This window comes from Leptidea sinapis, chromosome 39 (assembly GCF_905404315.1).
Source record: "Leptidea sinapis chromosome 39, ilLepSina1.1, whole genome shotgun sequence".
In the NCBI taxonomy this organism is placed as follows: Eukaryota; Metazoa; Arthropoda; class Insecta; order Lepidoptera; family Pieridae; genus Leptidea; species Leptidea sinapis.
In genome coordinates, this window is record NC_066303.1 from 930,487 (window position 1) to 953,436 (window position 22,950).

At 36.0% G+C, this 22,950-nt stretch overlaps 1 protein-coding gene and 1 long non-coding RNA gene across 8 annotated transcripts in view; one reads left to right on the plus strand and one right to left on the minus strand.

The window, feature by feature from the left end:
* LOC126976075 (pleckstrin homology-like domain family B member 1) overlaps positions 1 to 22,450 on the plus strand; it is a 111,645-nt gene extending 89,195 nt beyond the window's left edge. For 3 of the 7 annotated variants that reach the window (XM_050824244.1, XM_050824245.1, XM_050824251.1), the window contains 5 exons: positions 9,838 to 9,940; positions 11,272 to 11,403; positions 17,059 to 17,158; positions 17,379 to 17,466; positions 18,878 to 22,450. In XM_050824244.1, coding sequence (XP_050680201.1) covers positions 9,838 to 9,940; positions 11,272 to 11,403; positions 17,059 to 17,158; positions 17,379 to 17,466; positions 18,878 to 19,060 — 606 coding nt within the window. In that variant the 3' untranslated portion in view covers positions 19,061 to 22,450. Of the gene's footprint in view, positions 1 to 3,437; positions 3,551 to 7,632; positions 8,202 to 9,837; positions 9,941 to 11,271; positions 11,404 to 17,058; positions 17,159 to 17,378; positions 17,467 to 18,877 lie in introns of those variants that run through there. The other 4 variants (XM_050824247.1, XM_050824246.1, XM_050824248.1 and 1 more) reach the window with 4 other exon arrangements.
* Positions 3,450 to 11,384, minus strand: LOC126976107 (uncharacterized). Its single transcript, XR_007731839.1, has 3 exons — positions 11,253 to 11,384; positions 3,895 to 4,000; positions 3,450 to 3,584 (listed from the first exon to the last, which is right to left on the minus strand). It is a non-coding gene; the product is annotated as an uncharacterized LOC126976107 (long non-coding RNA).
* Positions 22,451 to 22,950: the final 500 nt, after the last annotated feature.

Consider the following 22,950-nt stretch of genomic DNA (forward strand, 5'->3'; position numbering starts at 1 on the left):
GATGGTGTTTGAACACACACATGTATCTCACGGGCGCTTTGCTTTTTTTTTAGAATGGCCTGTTTGGATTTTTCTAGCATAAAAGATCCCTTAGCACTTATATTTATCCGTTACTAAATGCTGCCCGCGATCGTCGTCCGCGGAGACTATATAAGCAACAAAAAATACTAAAATATATATATATATAAAATACGAAACACAATAGATTAATAGTAAAACTTAGAAATTACTTTTTACTTAACCAAACTTATTTTGAATAATTATTAAACTTATGTAAAAAAAAAGTCAAGAGGTCATCAATCAGTGGAGATCGTGTAAAAGACGTCATTTGCACAACGCCATCTATATATGAATTCGAGGCGATACGACCGATAATTCCGAGAATAAAAATTCTAACTCTATTGAGAACACGGACTTTATCACGTACGTCGACTAATCAGCAGCCCGTTTAACGCAACTTTGGTACATTACCTATGATGTATCCTAAACTGAAGGCCAGATTATACTCATTTAAAGGATAATTAATATTTTGTCAATAAGTCTATCTAAAAAACACTGTAGAATTTTATAATTAATTAAATCTTAAGAGCACTTCCTGTGGCTAAACCGTAAAATATAGATGTAGTGTGTCGCGGTTTTTTTAGTAGATATTTTAAATTTCTATAATTCGTTAGAACATTAATTTCTGGTTCTCTTTATGTTAACTTAACTGTTTTCGCAGCGATTGCCAGGAAACTTTTTATTTTATTTATTTATTTATATATATATAAAAAGTAGTCCATTTGTAAATCCATGGTGTCAGCTTCCTACATTCCAAATTTTATCAAAATTAGTCCAGCCATTTATTTTCGCGCGTGAAGAATTAACAAACTCGCACTATCAAACTTTCGCCTTTATAATATTAGTGCGATTCTGATATATTGTAATTTGTACCTACTTATAAATACCTGAAGCAATTATGTGGTGTATGCAAACTACGATATCTTATCACTTATCATTTCATATTTGTAGATAGCCTTTGTAATTAACCTAATCATAATTATGTTACTTTATACATATTTGTTTTCTAAATCTTTAGTCTAGACTCTAGAGTCCAGGGTGTGGAGTGAAATGATAGTACGTTATTAATGAAAATCAAACATATAAATATTTATATCTTGGCATGAAACATTTATACAATTACAATTTTAATATTTTATTATTTCAATAGAGATGTCATGAAAATTACGTATAATTAGTCAATTAATACTCATAATAATTTGTTCAATAAGAATGTAACTAAAATTATAAATCTGTAAAATGATGCCGTAAGTGTTAAATGATGCCCGTAATATTTAGTTATTACCATTGCAATATACAGGGTGTTGGTAACTCGACATATTCCCGTTAGTCGTTACGAACTGATAGGAGTGACTATTTGCGACAATTTTATCATTATTAAGTTTTCAGGATTTTTAGCTTTTATCAAAACAAGTCTAAATTGCAGCATCAAAAGTTAATTTAAAAAAAAGTATCAATTGAAGTCTAATATTATCTTTTGATCATCATCAATGTGTTGATGAGAATGATTGACAACAATATAATGGGACCACATTTTTTACCGAGCAATCTAAATGCTGCGTTGTGTTGTGCTAAAATGTTTATTGCTCTCAAATATCTTATGATTCCCGCAAAATGCATGAAATTAATGCCTCATCGGTCATTTAAAGCATGTTTACTCATTATGTACCGAAAACATAACGAATCATTACTCGAAATGTTGATGACTCGTAAAACTCGATGTATTGGCGGAATGGAATGTGGAATGATGGATTATACGTGCCGTATAGCCTAAGACTTAGGAATACGATAGACAGAACCGTGACAATGGCGCTTTAGAAGTGCCGCAACGTTTTGTGTCGAAAAGGTGTCATAATAACAAAACATAAAATTACTAAAATCATCATCATATTATCATAATATAATCTTTAATTACAATCACGGATGCTTTAGTGAGTTAAACACCGACTGTCTTATTAATAAGCGCAGTGTAAAATTACTTCAAGTTAAAAACTTCTTCTGTCTTATTCATAATGACTAAGCGGAGATTTAATACATGCTAATATACGCTTGTTCAAAAATGGTATTCATAATCGCATATTAGAGCTAAAACGCTCATTATCTCTTCGATAAAGCTGACGTGACTTATAGTAGCTAGGATCCTTCTATAAACCTATTTTAAGCACTCGAACGCGAAAAAACATGGCCGACATCGATCAGCTGTTCGTTAAATAATGTGATAAATAGCTTCCCGCTCAAAGTTGTTGGATATCCGTCATAGATTGACAATCGAACTTTGATTTTTGAAGTTTGAAATTATTTTGACATCGACTTTTCATAACTGACAAACCATTGACATTGAAGAGATGTCTGTTTCCATTGACAGTTCCTCATTAAATTAGTTAAAATCATGTTTTTTGTACGAAATGGCAACATTGCGTACGTATAGACGTATTAGTTATGGGAGATTTATCTATAGAATATAATTAAAGAATTTTATCGAACGTTCGATAGGCTTAAAACACGTTTTAATTAATATAGCTTTATACCTTCGAAAAGCGTTTTATTATGAATAAGGCAGTTTGTCTTTATCTTACCTTTGCCTCTACAGAATTACATGACAGGGAGAAGAAATTTTAAACTTGGAGTAACTTTACTTTGCGTTTATTAATAAGACAAAGGTGGTATAAGGTTAAGACAGGTTGCCGTACAATAAAAAAGAACCTTTTTTGTACCCCAAGAACGCTTATGAAAAAAAAAGAAAGAGCCTGTCATAACGGACCACACATGACTACTACCATGTAAGGTATGGTGTCAGTGACGACAACGTGCGCATGTAAAGTTACTATGAGAGTTTATAAGGTAGGTACTTACACCAAAATTTCTTATCTTGCGTCACTAATAATCGCTGCAAATGACGTGTAAAGTTGATTTTTGTAAACCGTATTGAAGTATAAATTTTAGTAGTGCTCTTTTTCCCTTAGTTAAGTGTGAACTTATTTTTATATCATTCCCCGATTTCGGAGACTTTATAATAATAAATTCTTAAACAATCTCCAAAATTCGGGAACATTATTTCAGTAGACTATTTTTTCTTATTATTAATTGCATATTACAAAATTACACGTCTAATTTTCCGAATGCATTTTATATTCTAACTATATAATGCACGTTGTAAAAAAAAGTATGTGTGTTTTGAGCTCCATCTATATATATTTAGGTTAGTACTAATATCCGACTAATTTTCACACATGCTAAAACCATTGCTCTTAATAACAAACCCATTAAACAAAGACGCACGTAAACATCAATCCGGCATGTCCGATTCCCGCCCACGTTTTTACAATACACATGAAAATAAACTATTTAATTTTGTCCCGATGAAACTTTCAGTGCGCCACGGGCTGTATGCCGCGCGACTTGTGCCACAGTGTCCAACAACTTTCTGTTGACATTTTGACGTTTAATTGTAAATCTGTGTTTTGTTTCAATTCGTGGAGTATTGCCAAAAGTGAAGTGCCATAATAGCTTAATAATCCTGCCTCCTGCAAAATGAAAAAATATATTTTTATTACTATAAACATATATTTTTAAATATATAACTTTAACTTATAAAAAATAACTTTAAAGGATACGTTTAAATTTTTTCACCGAGATTAATGATTCGGAATATATTTTTTTATAGTATTGACACACTTACACAATTATCTTGCCCTATACTAGCCTATACAATGGCTACAAGACAACGATAGATTTAATGCAATATACTTACTTAAAAATGCATATATACTTATAAACATACATGACTCGGAAAGAAAAATCCACATTCATCATAATATAAATTTTTGCACCTACCGAGATTCGAAACCGGGACTTCTCAGTCAACAGGGTCTGTGGGTCGTCTAATTGATTTGTATTTTTCGTCATATTTCAATGAATAATGCCTCTTATGTCTTTAGGTCTGCAAAATTGCACCCATGAAATGAATACAATTCTTATCTTATCTTATGTTTATTGAATACGTTACGTATTTTTGTATAAAAGTTTTGTGAATTCCTAATATGTATTTATTTTTCGAGTAAAATTATGAAAAAACCGCACTGGAAGCAAAGTAACGTATACTCTACAAGTCACCCACGAAGTTATACACCCCACAATAAAATATACTTAACAACTTGATTCCTTAGTGTTTAGTAGTAGTGCTTAGTGTAGTTATTTAATTTATTTACTTCGCACTGAATTTTTTAAGCAAAGATACATAATATCAGCGTCCAGTTCAATTTAGTCTATTTTTGACACTCCAAGAAACTGAAAACAAAAGACTTTTATTATTTTTAAAATAAAAGACCTTCTATTTTTTTTTATCTTATAAATATTCCAACTTTACCTGCCAGAAAGTTCAAATAGGTCGCAAATCATTCTACTATTTATTGAAAAATCATCATATTCATTTGTTAAAACGAAGGCTTGGGTTTGTTTTGTAAGCAAAAATAACGGTTGTTAGTGTTTAAAACCGATTTGTATGATTATTATTTCATTGGTTGCGTTAACATTATTTAAATGATAAATGTTGTACATAGACCTTAACCCTTAACCGGTTAATTCTGTAAGAGTCGAAATGAGGCTATCGTACCTAAATAAATTTTGACGTATATTAGTTACTTATCACTATAATATTTGATATTGCAGTCAGACAAATTACTGGGCGATTAAAATTAACCGTTTTTTTTTTACCTAAAAAAACCGAGAATAAAAACGCTATCTATGCTTTATGACTTTAACCGGTCTGAACCGGTTTCCAGGCTTAGTTGAGTCAATACAACAGTTACGGTTGCTATGTCTGTACATTTCCTGCGCGCTGTTTGTTATGTAAATATTTGTCGTGACCTGTCATGTGACGCACACTGTTTTTATATTATGTACTGGTGTCACACAACATCGTATATTAAACAGAATTAAAACTGTAGGTGGTTATAAATTTGTCGCATATTTTTAGGTGCACTATAGAATAGTACTAATTGCTTGAGGGAAGGTGGTCACCTATGTACCATCGACAAAATTCATTCATATTATTTTAAAACAGGTTTATATTTGCACGGAAAATATTGTATGACAATTGGTGGAGTGTCAGTGTTTAATAAAATGATAACAGTTACTTAGGAAATGTATATATTCAAGTTAATTTGGACGTTTATCGTGACTAGGGCTGCCAAATTATTTTGGTCCCAATAAAGTATTTTTATAAGAGACAGAGAATTAATTAATAAAATATTTTTCTAAATCATTTCTTTGGATATTTTTATGAAACATCACAATGGTAACTATCATTACAATCTTAATTAACTTACAGAACATCGTTAACTCTGCTTTTATCAGACCGATATGGGCTCTATTTATACTTGGTTCAACACATAAAATATACGCTCGGTATGCTGATAAAATATAGTACTTTAAATAGTAGGACACTATATTATATAGTAGAGTTGGCAACCCTAATAATGATTGTAGGAAAATGACATTAAGATCATCTAATTTAGGGACTTATGCAGCAATACGTACGTACGTATAAATAACAAGGTACTAACTAGAAGTGCAACCAGCAGCCACTGAGTAGTGATTTAGTATCAATGAGAACTGCGAAAACTGTAACAACCTACTACAATACAAACAAAATATAACATTTCAGTAGTAGGGTTCCGTCCGTCAAAAGAAAAACAAAACCCTGATAGGATTACTTTAATTTCCGTCCATGTGTCAAGTTGAAATTAGAACAATACGAAATTTGATTTAGACTCTTTTAAGGTAATCAAAATTTGTAGGGTATTTTCCGTTGATCAAGAACTATCAAGTTTGGCAAGTAATACCCTTTTATACTACAAGTATAGGCAGAAGTCTGAAAAATATACATTTGTAATTAAATGATAAAAAACAGGATCTTTATACAAGAAACGGTGATACATATTTTGAATTGTGGGGTATCACATGAATGGCATATAATTTAATGTTCTATAGATTTTTATTTATGACGATGTTTCATAATATTGGTTCGTATTGCCGTTATTTTGCACAGTAGGTATTCACTGCGATAGTCCCTTAAGGCTTAAGGAATACTAAATAAGTATAAATCTCCAATGATGTAAATAAAGCGGTTTCATAGATATTTTTGATTTACGTAACAATACTATTCTTTTTTCCTACGGCTTTATGTGTACCGGTTTAATGTGCAGATCTAATTACCGGTTTATATCTAGCTGGTTATTAACTGGTTAGAATAATTTTTGAATAGCTCTCTTATCGACACGCGCTTCACCGCTTTCTATAATACATCTTCAATGGAACGCCGACAAGTATAAAATTATGATCTATTAGCCTGTCTGTAAATTTTTATATCCATACTCTCGAAATATTCGCTTTAATGTTTGTCATGTGTTTATTTATACGCGTGGGTTATTTTGATGTCGTTCTAAAGTCTATATGTATCTAAACGAAGCACTTATCAGATCGTAAGTTTGACATTCCTGTGGGAGCATTTTATTATCAGACTTCAGCAAATTATACTTCCATACTGAATCTATAAATAAAAATATATTTTTAATGCGTTGCCTAACAGCAAGAGGCTCTATCTAGACTTTATTTAATCTTATGCGAATATAATGAAGATAGTTAAGAAAAATTACTGGTCTCATAAAAAACAGGATTTTATACAAGGAACGGCGGTCTAAATTTTTAATTATGATCCAAATGATACATATGAATAAAATCTTTCTTTTTGAAGTAAAGTAAAACTGCGTACCTTGCGGCAGGCCGGCAACACTCTTGTGATTCTTCTGGTGTTGCAAGAGAATGTGGGCGGCGGTGATCACTTAACACCAGGTGACCCGTACGCTCGTTTGTCCTGCATTTCCATAAAAAAGGTTGAAACAAATCGGGTTCCGCGGATAAAAAATTAAAACGTGTGTAATTGTTAGCAATATTTATAATAAAACACATAATGTACTCGCGAAGGTTGTAATAAAATAAGAGAGACAGAATAACTAGCGCGCAAATAGTTGTTACGAGTTGAATTACGTAGTACCTACAAATACGCGACAATCTTTTGATCTCATAATTATTACATTTTATATACTGGCTGCGCATAGTTCCACTGAGTGAAGCAAACAATTTGATATATAACTATACATATATAGGCACCCAATTACAGCACAACAATTGAATACAAGTGTTTTGTATCGCATTTCCTTAGATTTTCTATCGCTCGAGTTTCAAAAATACTATTTCATCGTATAAGACACCAACTAGTTTTTGTGCCGCTATTATAGTACCAGTCACACGAACACTTACTTGATTTACAGCTTATTGTAGCGCAAAAATAGCGAATATGAATTAAATCAACTTACCAATGGCGAAAACTTGGTCTCTGGTAAATAAAATAAAAAATATGCTTCCCGCGACGTCGTCCGCGTACACGTTATTAACAGTAAAGAGTATACCTCTGACGTGACAATATATTGTAGCCTGTGTGTTATTTCAATTCGAAAACTAACAATTATTGTAGCTACATTATGTTGTCGCCATAATTTGATTGATTTTTAGGTACTCTAGTATTTTTCATTTCATTTTACTTATTTTAAAAATAAGTTGATTATTAAATTGTAGAAGAATACGCAATTATTTTTTTACTTTTTAGTGCATATAATAATGTGTTGGACATGTTTATTTTGAAGTCGAGTGTTTTTTTATATTTTTTTTGTTAATTTAATATTTTTTCAATAATTTGTGGCTTCCACTCCTTTCTTGATCCGAAGCCTCCAGATCTCTGAATCCCGCACTGTGTACGACACAAAGCAAGTGTTCGTTTAGAGATTTCTCAATCAATGTACGGTTATTAGGTACATTGTTATTAACAAAAACAAGAAACCGGACAACATAATATAAACTACATATTAAGCTCAAGATGCAGGTGCAGACATAATTTTTTTGGTGCTTCATAGCATCCACGCGGTCGACGCAGGCAAAAATTAGTATTTAATAAACAAAAGGTGTTATTTCATTCAACTGTGAATTGAAGTGACTTAGCAAATGTTGCAAACACGATGTCAATGTGGCTCACGCTGGTAAAAACATCGCGTTGGAGACTCGATTGTACAGCGGAACCTATTCTTGTAAGTATTTTAATAATAATATATCGGTTATAGACGTGGTTTGATATTTCCGACGTTACATAATAATATGAACGCGCTCAGTCCAGCGTGTTGCAGAAAAAATAGTACTGAATGACGACATTGAATATACACCAGAGCTATATAACCTTAATCATAAAAAAGTGTAAAATATAAAGTATGTAAGTGAAAGTTTCAAACGAATAAATGATATATTTAAGAAACTCTAACCACCCTTACGTGGGCGCTACTCACCTACGAGTTATGCACGGTTACGCCGGCGCTACGTACCTATGTAAGCAGGTGTCAGTGCCTACGATATGAGTGTTCCGAAATGATATTACGGAAAATTTATTTATTTAGGTGAATTATGTATTTTTTTTTTCTTTTGTATGAATACGGTTAAGTAATTCTATCCATGTGTTCATTTAATGACGTCATTGTAGCTCTGCGCTGTACGTCTCTCTCTCGTATATTGATATAATTCCAATATGTTACAGTTAATCAAAATCACCAAAATTAATTATCATTTACAATTGATAAATATAGAAAAAAACTTGGCAGTTTTAGAGACTGCCGATAAAAGTGAAAACTTTTAACTTTTAGTATTGAAATTTGAAATTTCATAATGAAAAAAAGAAAAATTTAATTAATTATTAATTTGAATTTATTTTGAAATCTCATTTTCAATAATATATTAATCAAACAAAAACACTATTTCAACAATGCACAGTATATATTACACTGAACTTTCCCTAAATCCATTCAATTTTACTTATATTATGTCGGTGACGCGAACCGATAAGATTTCCCCCTATCAAAAATGGCAATGAGGTAGTCAGACATCAAACAAACAGTAGGACTTAAAAAATGTCAGCTTAAAAATAAAATGCTATTGATTATCATTATAATTAATAAGCACAAAAGTGGGTAACTACCTTAATGTGTTATAGTTTTTTTAAGATGTTTCAATCATATACAAACTCGTACCCAAAGTTTTCGGCTTAGGGTATGATGACCCGGCTTTCTTCAATAGGTCGCCGCGACCACAACCGCTGACTTCGCTTTTGACACTGTCGCTACATTATTATTATTACATTACACATCTTATAATTGATTCCTTTAGAATTTCCTTCACGTCAATCAATACATTGTAACCGGGTAAGTAAAATGGCGCTCTGAGAGTGAAGAAACGGCGCGGCGCATAAATCTCTCAAATATGCAATCTCATAAAACACCCGTTCTTAAAGCTCCTTATTTTGAAATGAATTGCCAAGAATCTTTCAAACAATTTCAGATTTATGCCCATGATTATAAATATAAAAAAATACATCCGCCAGCGTAGCTCCAAGACAATATGTTGGTTATTATAATGGACTCCTATCCATCTACACTTCCACCCCGCGTAGTCATAGAATTGATTCAAAATATTATCCCAAGTACGAACTTATTAAGCTTTCAAAATGCCACTAGAAACATCTCAATAAAGGGCCGGCAACACTCCTGTGATTCAAGAGTGTTGCAAGAGAATGTGGACGGCGGTGATCACTTAACATCGGGTGACCAGAACGCTCCTTTGTCCTCTCTGCCATAAAAAAAATAATGCCCTTTTAATGAATAGTTTTTGTTCTACTTTCAGCTGCAAGTACGTAATTCTCGCACCGAATCCACAGAGGATGAGACCCGTGGAGACGACAGCAGACCGCTCAGCCATGCCTCGGATTTCAGCAGAGATAATATTTGTAAGAGTCCTGTTCCAACATCTGTATTATTTAATTAGACCTATTTGTAACTCGATTGCTAACTGTACTGATACTACAGAGCTAAATAGAAGGTTAAATACTTATTAGTTTACATGTACCAATAACGAAGGTTCTATGCTCATAATTGGCATAAGTATTGTCCAAATCAATGCCTTCTAACACCATAAAGTTTTTCACCGAGAACGCCCAATCGTCGTTATTTACTCACCCTTTCAATTTAGGGAAATTAACTATGTAATCAAACGATATTTTTAAAGAAAACACTTGATAAACTTTTACATTATAAACTTATACCTACTTGAAAAAAATGGGACGGGGCTCATAACGTATTAACACAATATAGCTGTAGCGACAACAATGACAGTTTTATATGGTAGCTGATTGTGGTAACAAACCACAGACAAGTCCATAGAGAATAAATCAAAAATTGGTATCAAAAGTTGATATTCTTGTTTACACAATATAATTGGTTGAGCTACTATCGCATTTGTGTTATATTTTAATAATATTCTAATAAATTAGGCCTTATTCCTGTCTGTACTGATGATATGAAGCCGAAGATTATGGTATATGAGCTGTTATTGTCATTCATGACTTATCGAACTGGAAACACAGCCCCAAGAAATTTATTATTTCGTGAATACGTAGTATATCAATTTTTTTATGAATCTAACTTAATAATTAGTAATTCACTTGTTAGGTACGTGTTCGGACTATAAGGTTGGGAAAACACAAGTAATATTCGGCAAATATTTATGACGCTCAGTCAGTAAAATACCAATAACTCGTTACAATCTAATACAGTTAACTCAGTCATACTAATACTGTTAAGTCAGTTATTAATGAGTAACTTAATTAATTATCCTTAAGGATTGTTTTCGAATGATGTCGAACAGTGTTGTAAATAATAAACAAACTACAAGAAGTAATAAACAAGTTGTTTAAGTAACAGCTAGTTGTAAACATAACTATAATATGACTTATAACATATACTCGATCTGAGGCTGAGATCTATAGAGCGTACTTAGACTTTGCTCAGACTTTACTTACGTGAAACTTAGTTGAGTGTACGCTTAGCATATCTTTAATTTCGTACTTGTAGTCATTTCACAGCTGAAATTATACTGGGCTTAAGCTAAAACAGCCGAATGTAAAAGTTAAACTCGCGTATAATCACACTCAGTCGTCTTTATAGATCTCAGCCTTGGTATATATAAGGTAGAGATTACCTTAAACAATTTGAGTTCCCAATTATTGTACTCCGTTACACGTGTCTTTTAAGTATGATTACCTCAATGTTCCTATTACAGTATCCCTCAGCAACGCGCCTCGCCGCAGCCGCCGCGGTACCAGCAACGTTAGCGAATGGCAACGACCGCTCACGAGATATCTGCCTGTTGACAGAGACGACTTTGATCTGCGACGGCACGTCGAATCGGCCGGTACGTGAAGTGTCTTCGGAAATAACTAGCCTGTTAATTGATTTATCTACACCCATACTATAAATCCTCTATTAAAGATTCTGAAACAGTTAGCTTATTGCCAACATTAAAACACCCAATGTACTAATAACCATTACATCACCCAAAAGAGTGTTGTAATGTTGTACTGAATTTCATAACAACACTCCTATTTTTTTTCATTCCCTTCATGCTCAAAGAGTTTTAACAGACAGCCACATTCTTATTGCTATCTGTATGAATTTCAAAAAAAGAACATTTTGGTTTACGCGCGTTCCACACCACCAGAACGTCGCGCGCCGTAAAAAAAAGTATGTTATTCGAATCCCCGCCATTTTTCTTCGACATTTTTATTGTTTTGTTTACAAAAAATGAGCGATTAATTTCCAAAAGAACATAATATTCAAATGAATTTTAATTATTGCACTATACAAAATGTAAATTACTACTAAAGTAAATAATTTTTTCATTAATACTTAGTTTATTTTTATATGATCAGTAATTAATATTAGGTTACTACTAGGACTGGCTGTTTTATTGTCAGCAGTAAGCTAACTGTTTCAGAATCTTTTAGAGGGTTCATATTATGGGTGTAGATAAAGGCTTGTATGCAACTATTGATAATTAGGTAATAAAACACTCATGTGATACTATTATCACACTCGGCTTCGTCTCGTGAGATAAATCCACATTCGTGTTTTAATACCCCTTATTACACAACAGTTCCATAAATAAGTAATCAGTTACCGCGTGGCAAAATAGAAAATTTATGATTCACTGTAAATTATTATTAGTAATTATGCATAAAATAAATTAGTAAGTTAGTATTATATTATATATAAATTAAATTGATGAATGAACAAGACAGACCAAGTAGAAAGATAATAAATAACTTTCATAATAATATACAGTTTGGGATTTTTTTTTTATGGAATAGGAGGACAAACGAGCGTACGGGTCACCTGTTGTTAAGTGATCACCGCCGCCCATACTCTCTTGCAACACCAGAGGAATCACAGAAGCGTTGCCGGCCTTTAAGGAAGGTGTACGCGCTTTTTTTGAAGGTACCCATGTCGTATCGTCCCGGAAACACCGCACAAGGAAGTTCATTCCACAGCTTTGTAGTACGTGGAAGAAAGCTCCTTGTAAACCGCACTGTGGAGGACCGCCACACATCCAGATGGTGAGGATGATATCCTAACTTGTGGCGTGTCGTGCGAAGGTGGAATTCGGCGGCAGGAATCAGGTTAAACAGCTCTTCGGAACACTCCCCGTGATAAATGCGGTAGAAGACACACAATGAAGCGACGTCTCTACGCAACGCCAAGTGATCCAGCCGTTCACAGAGTACTGGGTCCCCGACAATTCGCGCTGCTCTGCGTTGGACGCGGTCAAATGGATCGAGCTGATACTGGGGTGCGCCAGACCAGAGATGACAGCAATACTCCATGTGTGGCCGGAGCTGCGCTTTGTACAGCGCTAGAATGTGGGCCGGCTTGAAGTATTGCCGTGCTCTATTAATGACGCCCAGTTTCTTTGAAGCCAATTTGGCTTTGCCCTCCAGATGGCCACGGAATTGGCAATCGCTCGAGATTTCGAGACCCAGTATTCCGATACTAGGCTTTTAGGGAAGTGTTGTCGAAGAGCGGTGATGCGACAAATGGAGTTTTTTTAGTGGTAAACGCGCAAACTTGAGTCTTCTGGGGGTTAAATTGGACAAGGTTCAATTTACCCCATTCCGCGACCTTCTCAAGAGAGGACTCGATAGAAGACACAAGTTTCTCCCGGCACTGGTCGACGACTTCCCGAGAGAGACGTGCATGGCCCGTGTATACGGCATCACCAGTGCTGTCATCTGCATAGCAATGAATGTTGGAGGTGTCCAACATATCATTGATATGCAAATGAAACAGCGTAGGAGATAGCACACAGCCTTGGGGCACTCCAGCATTCACGGGCTTCGGGTTCGAGCAATGTCCGTCAACAACGACCTGTATGCTGCGCCCAGTGAGGAAGCTGGAGGTCCACTTGCACAAGCTCTCGGGAAGCCCAAATGATGGAAGTTTAGAGAGGAGCGCCTTATGCTATACACGATCAAAGGCCTTCGCTATATCCAGGCTAACTGCCAGGCCTTCCCCCTTGCTTTCAATAGCCGCATCCCATCTATGTGTTAGGTATACCAGAAGATCACCTGCCGACCGACCATGGCGAAACCCGTATTGTCGATCGTTGATCAACTGGTGACCCTCTAGGTATACCAAGAGCTGACGGCTAATTATGCTCTCCATGATTTTTGAGAGCAGGGAGGTAATAGCAATAGGCCTGTAGTTTGCCGGTTCCGAACTGTCTCCTTTTTTTTGGATCGGATGGACAAGGGCTAACTTCCATGAGTCAGGGACTACGCCTTTGGAATAAGAGTGCCGGAATAAACGCGTTAGCACCGGCGTCAACTCAGGGGCACACGTTCTAAGCACGATTGGAGAAATGCCATCCGGCCCGCTCGACTTCCTGACGTCCAACGGAAACAGAGCTCGCCTAACAGTTTTCTGTCTGAGCTGTACTTCAGGCATAGAGCTCTGACACCGCGGGATGGTCGGCGGTGTTTTTCCGTTGTCGTCAAGAGTCCAGTTGGAGGCGAAAAGAGCGCACAGGAGATCGGCTTTCTATTTTGCCGTATGGGCCAGGGTGTCATTCCTCATGTGCAACGGCGGCATGGACGGCTGGCTGAAGTTACCAAAAGCAGCTTTCGACAACGACCAGAACTTGCGTGTTCCGGTCGGGTAACTGGAAAGCTGCTCGCCGATTTTGACGACGTGTTTTGACTTTGCACGGGCGATTTGCCGCTTAAAAAATCTGGAAGCACGGTTGTATTTCCTCTTTAGAACTATGCAGTTCGGATCCTTTGTGCCCAGCGCCGCAACCCAAGTTTGATACGCCTGTTTTTTGCAGTCAGATGCTGCTTTAACTGACGCATCGAACCAGGGCTGTGATCTGCCACCGATCGGTACTACAGAGCTTGGTATAAAAATATCCATGCCCTGTAGTATCACATCGGCTACTGCAACGGCGCAGGCACTAGGATCATCCGAAGGGAAACAAACCCTGCTCCAAGGGTAGGATGCAAAAAAGGAACGCATCCTATCCCAATCTGCTGACTTGTAGTGCCAAACGCGGCGGGTCGCTGGTGGTCTGCGACGTGGGCGTCGTATAAGCACTACACTCCTGACCAGGCAATGGTCGGACGTTCCGAGAGGGGCGTCGACAAGGACCTGGTAACCATCGGGATGTGTAGTCAGCAGAAGATCTTATAAGGACGGCATGTGGCTATCCACATCCGGGTGCCGCGTTGGCGACTCAACCAATTGGGACAGATCGTACGCCAATGCAAAATTATGCACAGATCGCCCTGCGTAGTCTGTGGTACGTGATCCAAGCCATTCGGCATTGTGCCCGTTGAAATCACCCAAGACTACGATTTCAGCGGAGGGGATCTGTGCAAGCACGTCGTCAATTGCCGCTTGAACGCAGCCCATGAGATGATCGGTTTCTGCGTGACCACTATGGGACCTGTAGACACACGCATAGATGCGGACGCGGTCCTCTAAATCTACGCGGAGCCAGAGAGTGGACAGGACCCTACCCTCAAAATTGCCGAGACGGCGACAGCAGATATCCTCCCTAACGTACACACATACCCCGGCATGAGGCAAAACATTGTGCTCAATTTTGTACCCGGGGTACGTTAAATATGACGTATCGCTAGGTCGATATATCTGCGTCTCCGTAAGGAAACACAAGGCCGGCTTCGCCGTCTCAAGGTGGTGGTGGACGGCGTTTAAGTTGGAGTGAATTCCCCTGATATTGCAAAAGTCCACGTTGAGTGTGGAGCGGGGTGCCGTGGTGTTACTGCCTCGTTTGTCCTTCGTCATGCGCGGTACTGTGCCCTCCCCAGAATACGAAGGGCAGCCCGAGCTAGAGTGCTCGAGGAGGGATTCTCCGACTCTGGTAGAGCCGGTACCCTCCTGGGGTACTATCTCTTTAGGGACCGCTTTCATAATCTTTGTTGGGGATGGGGGGGAAATGGCCTCCGGTCCTCGACACTAACCTATGCGAAACATAGCGGCACTAGGCCGCTACTTCACGCCGGTATTCTGTGCGAGTGTGGTAATTAACCCGGACGAGTCTGGCCCGATTGTGCTGACGTCAAAAGACGGCTGCGTGACTCTCCCACTTCTAAAATGGAATGGAGTAACCGCCTTCTAATTATTTAATTGATAAATTTTATTGCAACGACATTTTAATAAAAAAAGAAGCTCACTGAGTTCCTTGTGCCTGTTATCAGGACTGACGCATATATTTCTTTCTCATAATGTTATCATCATGTCAGACATGAGAAGAACGGGCGCAAGAAACTCAGTGCGTTAACTGGAGTTAGTAACGCTTGTTTGGAACTCGTTGTTTATTTTAAAAACTTCGATCATTTCCCGATATTTAACATATTTTTTTCGACTTTAATATTATATTGGCTTTTAAAGAAAACAGAGTTTGCAGTGATTATCTTGTGCAAAGTTGGTATGGCACCGTCGGTCATCTACGTGATACTTATAAAGCTACCTATCAGTCGTATGTTTGTATGTTGTACTATCGATAGATATAGCGACACATCCTCTGTCGGAGAGCATAATAGATCGGGGTGGCCGCGTGCTGTTACAGCTAAAAAGGTTAATGCTGTAAAAGCCACAATTACTCGAAGTTCTATAATAACTAATAATTCCCACAAGAACGCCCATAATATTAAAGAACACATAAAGTTTGGTGCAAGGTGCTCAATCAAACCTCATCAAAACTATATCTTAAAAAAACGAAAAATATTCTCGAATTACGACATACGACTGATCTCTAGTTCATTATAGCTCTGTCTCTCTCTCTCTCTGCAGTCGTTTTCTCATGACTGCAGTGAGAGGTCATCTTCGGATGCTGGTTCATACATGTAATGATCTGCCTCCATAGGTGCCTGTCATTGCATCTCTGACAACCGAGCACAACTTAGTCGAGGGCGTTTCACTTGACCACTCCATCTGGTAGGGGACCGTCCGCGGATTCTTTCGCCTCCAGTGTTCCTAACTACGATCAGCTTTTCAAGGCTCTCATCTCCCCCACATAATGAGTATGTGACCGAAATAGGATTGAGGATTTGCTGCTGACTGTAGAGGGCTGGGTTCGGAGACGATGCTTCAAAAGAGTTAATGCATTGGTGCACCTGACTGTCCAGAGTATCCGTAACACGCGTCTCACTTACGAGGATGCGACACTGTCACCTAAACAGGCACCTCAGTGTGGTCCACTAATGCATAAGCGTAACATCATCCTTGGCGACTATACCCTACTCCCAGGTAATACTCGTGTTAAGATTGTACTGCGAGCTATAAGTATGAGTGGTGAACACAATAGTTCAATTCTTGACGCGGTGTCTCTACAACCCATCAGGACTAGACAAATAGCCACCTTCTCACAAATAAAAAAAAATTATGTGCCTCCAGAATCACATCTCAAATGTTTCTATCAATTGTCTTTCTCGAGCTCGTATCTAGGAATATAAGAGCCATAATCATACCTAATTATTTATTTTTCATCCAGGACATCAGATTGAGCTGTGCCCCTACGTGACACTGAACTCCAGCTCCTGTCGAGGATACTTACACAAGTTGGGAGCCAAGTTCCACACATGGTCAAAGAGGTATTCAACTTTACAATTTGGGTACTTTTAGTTTCTAACCTACAATATACTAGTGTATATATATGCCGTACAACGCGTGAGAGACAAGAACATCTCTTACGGAGATACAGCACGATAGAAAAAGATAGCGAACCTATTGATAATGTTTACTACGGGTTTCGATGGATAAGTATGAAAACTGCATAATTAAATGTATTTATTATTAACCTTGTTTCAACAGGTGGTTTGTTTTTGACCGAGAGTCGAAAACGTTCGTGTACTACTGGGACAAGACAGAGAAGAAACCGAGGGGCGGAGCTTACTTCCAGGTTAGTTAGTATATTATGATACAAGTGAGCTTAGTTGTTCATTATACACGAGGCTATGGGTTGCAGTGATCGTAAATCAGCCGAGTGTCTAGCGCGTAACTTTCTCTCGAGTTTCATACGCACTTTTTCAACACACTTGCGAGGAAAAAACAATCATATTGTACTATCTGACAACACAGACGTTGTTCTGTTCATAATAAAAAAAACTTGCGGGTAGAATTTCGCAAAATCCATTCCTCCTTTTTAGCTGACCTCTACTTAGCGAAAGGAATATTCCTTCCAAATTTCAAGTCTCTACGCCTTATGGTTCCAGAAATATCGTGATGAGTCAATATATAGGTGAAAATCTCTTATGTTTATATGTAGTACGGGGTTGGTAATTTAAACGCACATAAAAATTAAATATCTGTATTTTACAGTTTCCACTAATAATTTAATACAATTTGGGCAGCGTTACCCCTTACAATTCACATTATGTAATGTTCTCTCGAACTGAGCGCTCTGGCTTATAGGTATAGGGCACGACCGTCACAGTGATTGTGCTACCAACTGTTAGTTGGCTCTACTGTAGTGCCAACTAACTAACACGAATCAAGTTAACCAAAGATCAATATGCTATTATAGTTATTTCTAAAATTATAGTTATAATTATAAAACAGTAATAACAAAGTAAGTCGTTCAATAAATGTTATAATTAATTGGGATGTCTAATCTAATTAATCATATATCGTGAACTTAAAAATGTCAAATGATGTCAAATGTCTTATGACAGTTGATGACGTTAGTAGCTCTTGTGAACACATCAAGCTGACATATATATATTCACCACATAGCAACAAACGCGATGCAAACTAATCATGAAAATTATTATGGTAAGTGGCGCGCAAGTTTGTTTTTTTGCGTGCGCTAAATGAAAGGTAGTTGATTAGGTACATATACGTGATACGACAGTCACTTTGTTTTAGTATTTGCTAAAAATAGACGCTTACAATTCGCCGCAATTTTTTTCGATGTATTCACAGCTATCACGGTCTGTTTAATTGTTTATAAGTTATCTGAAACATCCGTTAAATGATGGCGTGATTGATACAATGACAAAATAAAGACATTTTTTTGTATTTGAATATGACATGCCTATTTGTATAATATTATTGGGTATAACCGATTTTCACTGATAAAATTTTAAAAATAGATTGAGGTAATTTCTACATCACTGTTATTGTCCATAACTGTCTTATAACTGAACACGATGTAAAGTTACTCCAAGATTAAAATAACTTCTTCCTGTCATGTAGTTATGTAGTAACAAAGGTAACATAGAGACAAAAAGTTTTAAAATTTGAATGACTTTACTTCGCGATTATTAATAATACAGAAAAAGTTTAATATTAACGATTTTTATAAAATTCAGGTAATAGAAGAAGTATATCTGGACCATGGCAACACTTCCAAATCGCCGAATCCACAGACAACGTTCATTGTCAAAACAAGACAAAGGAGGTATTACTTAATGGCGCCTTCGGGAGAGGCGGCCCGGATATGGATCGATGTTATATTCACTGGCGCTCAGGGATATACGGAATATCTGGAATGACTGATAAAATTACTTGAATGGACTTTATGTAAAAATGATGTTGAAATTTGCAGACGATAATATATGGTATTTGTTGGTTAAGTCTAAAGCTACGTGGAATTTATGACACAAACTACAAGCAGACGGTATTAAAATGGTATTGGAATTTATTGATATAAAAAGTCAATTATTGGAATAATTTAAATATTCTATAGAGTACCTATCTGCAATAATTCATGTGATTTTTTAAATTAAAAATCGATATTATGTTCTAATTTCAAATCGGTCGGTTATTCCGAGGTAAGTATGAAACTTTATGAGGTATAGATAATATTCTTTATCTAATGTTGAGATTTGTGATTTATTTATAAATGTATTAATATTATTATATAGCGCCTGTCCTATGATTCGTCGTGTGAATTTAATATAATATATATACGTAGACGTAGTAGAGAATTGACCGAATGTTCCTTATGACAGTTTACTATCAAGTGACATTTTCCAATATTTGTCTCGTTCTGGGGTTGAAACTATACATAAGTACGCTATAGGCCAATCGAAGAGTGACAGAGCTGTTTCTATAGGTTGGGCAATTTTGTGTAGCTCTCAGGGGCGTGCATATCATATAGGCAATTAGGCAGTGCCTACCTCCTATTGCCTATTCAATATTGTGTTAAAGATAATTCAGTTTAATTATGTAAACCAAAGTTCTTTTGTACACCTACTCATAAAATTTTTCCTTAAGCTATACTATACTTACTTAATACCTACGGTAAGCAATCACCAGACAACAACTACGACTTGTTAGATCTACAGTACCTACCTTGCTAGAAAACCAACGCACGCCAATGGTAGCTCTATATTATAAAAGTAAGCTACAAATTAAAGAAGAAACAGATTATAAAAGAGAAAAGAATCGTAATGGGTACACGGTCGCTCAGTCTACTTCTATAGAGTGGTTCTATATGTCTGTGTATGCTAAGCACCTTCAAAATACTGGCCAACTGCGAGTCTTACTCGCGCAACGGTTCCGTACAATTAAAACACGTTTGTTGCCCCTTTTGATATTTCTTTAATTCTGTTTTTTAGCATTTGTTATTATAGTTGCAACTAAAATATATCATTTGTGATAATTTCAAGTGTCTAACTTTCACGAATCATGAGATACAGCCTGATGACAGACGGACCGACGGACGTACAGCGGAACCCTAAAGAGGAACAAGTATTGGCTCTATAGTTGCTTTGACTAATTTCTAGAGGGTAGTCAACTTTCTGTGGCTCTGTCAATATTTTTGCTGCAGACAGTCATGAAATGAACAGCTCCCTCTGTCTCTTTCTAGAGAACGGTCATTTTTGCGAGTATTTCACAGTCAGTTCTCTGTGTATGGTTTTTTATTATATTTAATGGAATAATGGAACTATTAATATATAATTTATATTATACACATATAATAGGTTTGTATGGAATGTTATGTTACCGTTTTTTGGTACATGAGAATATATTTGTGATGTACTATTAAGGTAAAAACAGTATTTTAAATCGTTTTAGACAATAATGTGTGCCAATTATATTGAAATAATTACTTGGGGATATATTTAAAGGTCCTTATTTTCCATGTTTTGATTTCCGTGTTACACGTTGTATTATTTAAATGCATCAACTATATTACGTAGAAATTATGAGCTTAGAATAATAACACATTTATAGAAGACTATCCTATCCTAAGACTACCATCTGTTGAGCACAGATTTTAATTAATCTGTGAGTCTTCAAAAAAAGTAAAGTCAAAGCAAAATAATTAATTTTTTTTTTGTCCCATATAGCCCAGTGGTTAGTGACTCTGCTCGCTGATCTAGAGGTCCAATATTCGAATCCCTATGGGTACAAACATTTATATGATGAATTTGGATGTTTGTTTCCGAGTTATGGTTGTTTATAAGTATTTATGTATGTTTGAGTAAGTATATTGTATTAAATATATCATTGTACCCATAGTACAGGCTATGCCTAGTTTGGGGCAAGATAATTCGTGTAAAAGGTCATTAAAAAAAAGATTATAACATCTTTCACGTTTGCTACTTTAAAAGTTTATGAGTTTGTCTGTCCAACTAATACAATGCAGCCGGTGTCAGTGCAGTCAAATGAAACATTCCATCTTCAATACGAGATTAAACAACCACGTATCACGATCTTAAGATATAATATATTGACACACTTTTTACACAAATTATCTTGCCCCAAGTTAAGCATCTATAGCCTGTGTTATGGGTTACAAGACAATAATATATTTAATACAATATACTTACTTAAACATACATAATTTCATATAAACATACATAAATGCATTTAAACATCCATGACTCGGAAACAAACATCCATATTCATCATATAAATGCTTGCACCTACCGGGATTCTAACCCGGGACCTCTAGCTTAGTAATCGCTAACCTATAAGCTAGGCTATAAGATGATAATATTGTTCAATTAATAAAAACAAGCTCGGGCATTGTTCATTAAAAGTTACCAATCTTGGTTCACCCGACTATAGTTGCTGTGAAATTTTTTTTGTTTACCGTATAACACATTTATTTGCATGAACTTTCTAATAGGCTGTGCTATTGTGTGTTATTATTCTAAATTTGAATGTGCCTTTTGAAAGACTGAACTTGTTATTTACATCTTAGTGAGCAGTACCAATAAAAAATATAGGTTTTATTTATTTATTCATGTATAGGAAACTTACTTAAAGGATAAAGAAAATTTACTTAAAGGATATCGCACTTGCTGTTACATAGTCCTTGTATCCTGATTTTATAATGATATTTTTAACGATAAATAACATCGATGTTGAATATTTTTTTTTAGTCTGGCAACACTATTTCAGCGCTGTACGAAACATGGAGGCGGTAATTACATCCTTTCAAATGTTTCGTCAGTTTTATATGAAGTAGGAAAACATGAAAAAAAAAATACTTTTAAAAAACAGTAAACACGTAGGGAACGTTTATGTTTTTCGGACAATTTTATTCAATATTTTTCTTATTGGGATTCGATCGCCATTTTTTTATTGGGACTGCTTGTAATTAAAGAAAATAGTCGATTATTATTGTACAATGTATATCTATATATAAAACAATTAATGGAATTGTATGCACGCTTATCTAGTGTTACCATTTAGGAATATTATGGCAAGGTAATGTAAAGCGAATATTTTTATAGTTTTAATTCACTGCATGCAAAGGAATCTTCATTATGCCAATAATTATTTTAACGTATATGTTAGGATGAAATTTATGATTCGCTTTTAAGTACAATACCAGTGTGGTTCGTAAACTTCAGTTACGATTGATACCATTTTAATTTTAGTCACAGTGTGTTAACATGATGTATTAATAAAGCATTTTTAATTTTTTCTGTTTATTATTATGGCAATAACAGTATAATTTAAATTTATAGGAAATAAAATCATTAGTCCATTATGTGACATGTGATTTTAATTGTCAGACCACTGGCAAAAAGCTTAGACATATTTTTGGGAGTGGAGGACCTAACTGGTATTAAGTGATCACTGCGCACATTATCCTGGAACACCAGATGAGTTGGAGGGGCCGGCCTTTCAGATTTCCACACGGGCAAGAGGCTCACGGGAAGGGGTAAGACAACCGCCCATGGACATGTGTCAAGAGATGCGTTGCCGGTCTCTAAGGTGGGAGTATGCTCTTTTCTTGAAAATCAATAAGTCGTATCGGTTCGGTTAAACAGCAGCCAGTAATTGATTCCACACACAGAGGCTGTGCGAGTCTTATTGGGTTTCTGCCATGATATCATATTTATTTTGGTATGAATGTTTTTAATTTTAAAGCGACTAGAAAAAAGGCAGACGCCGGGAACCGAATACGAAAACCTTAGGA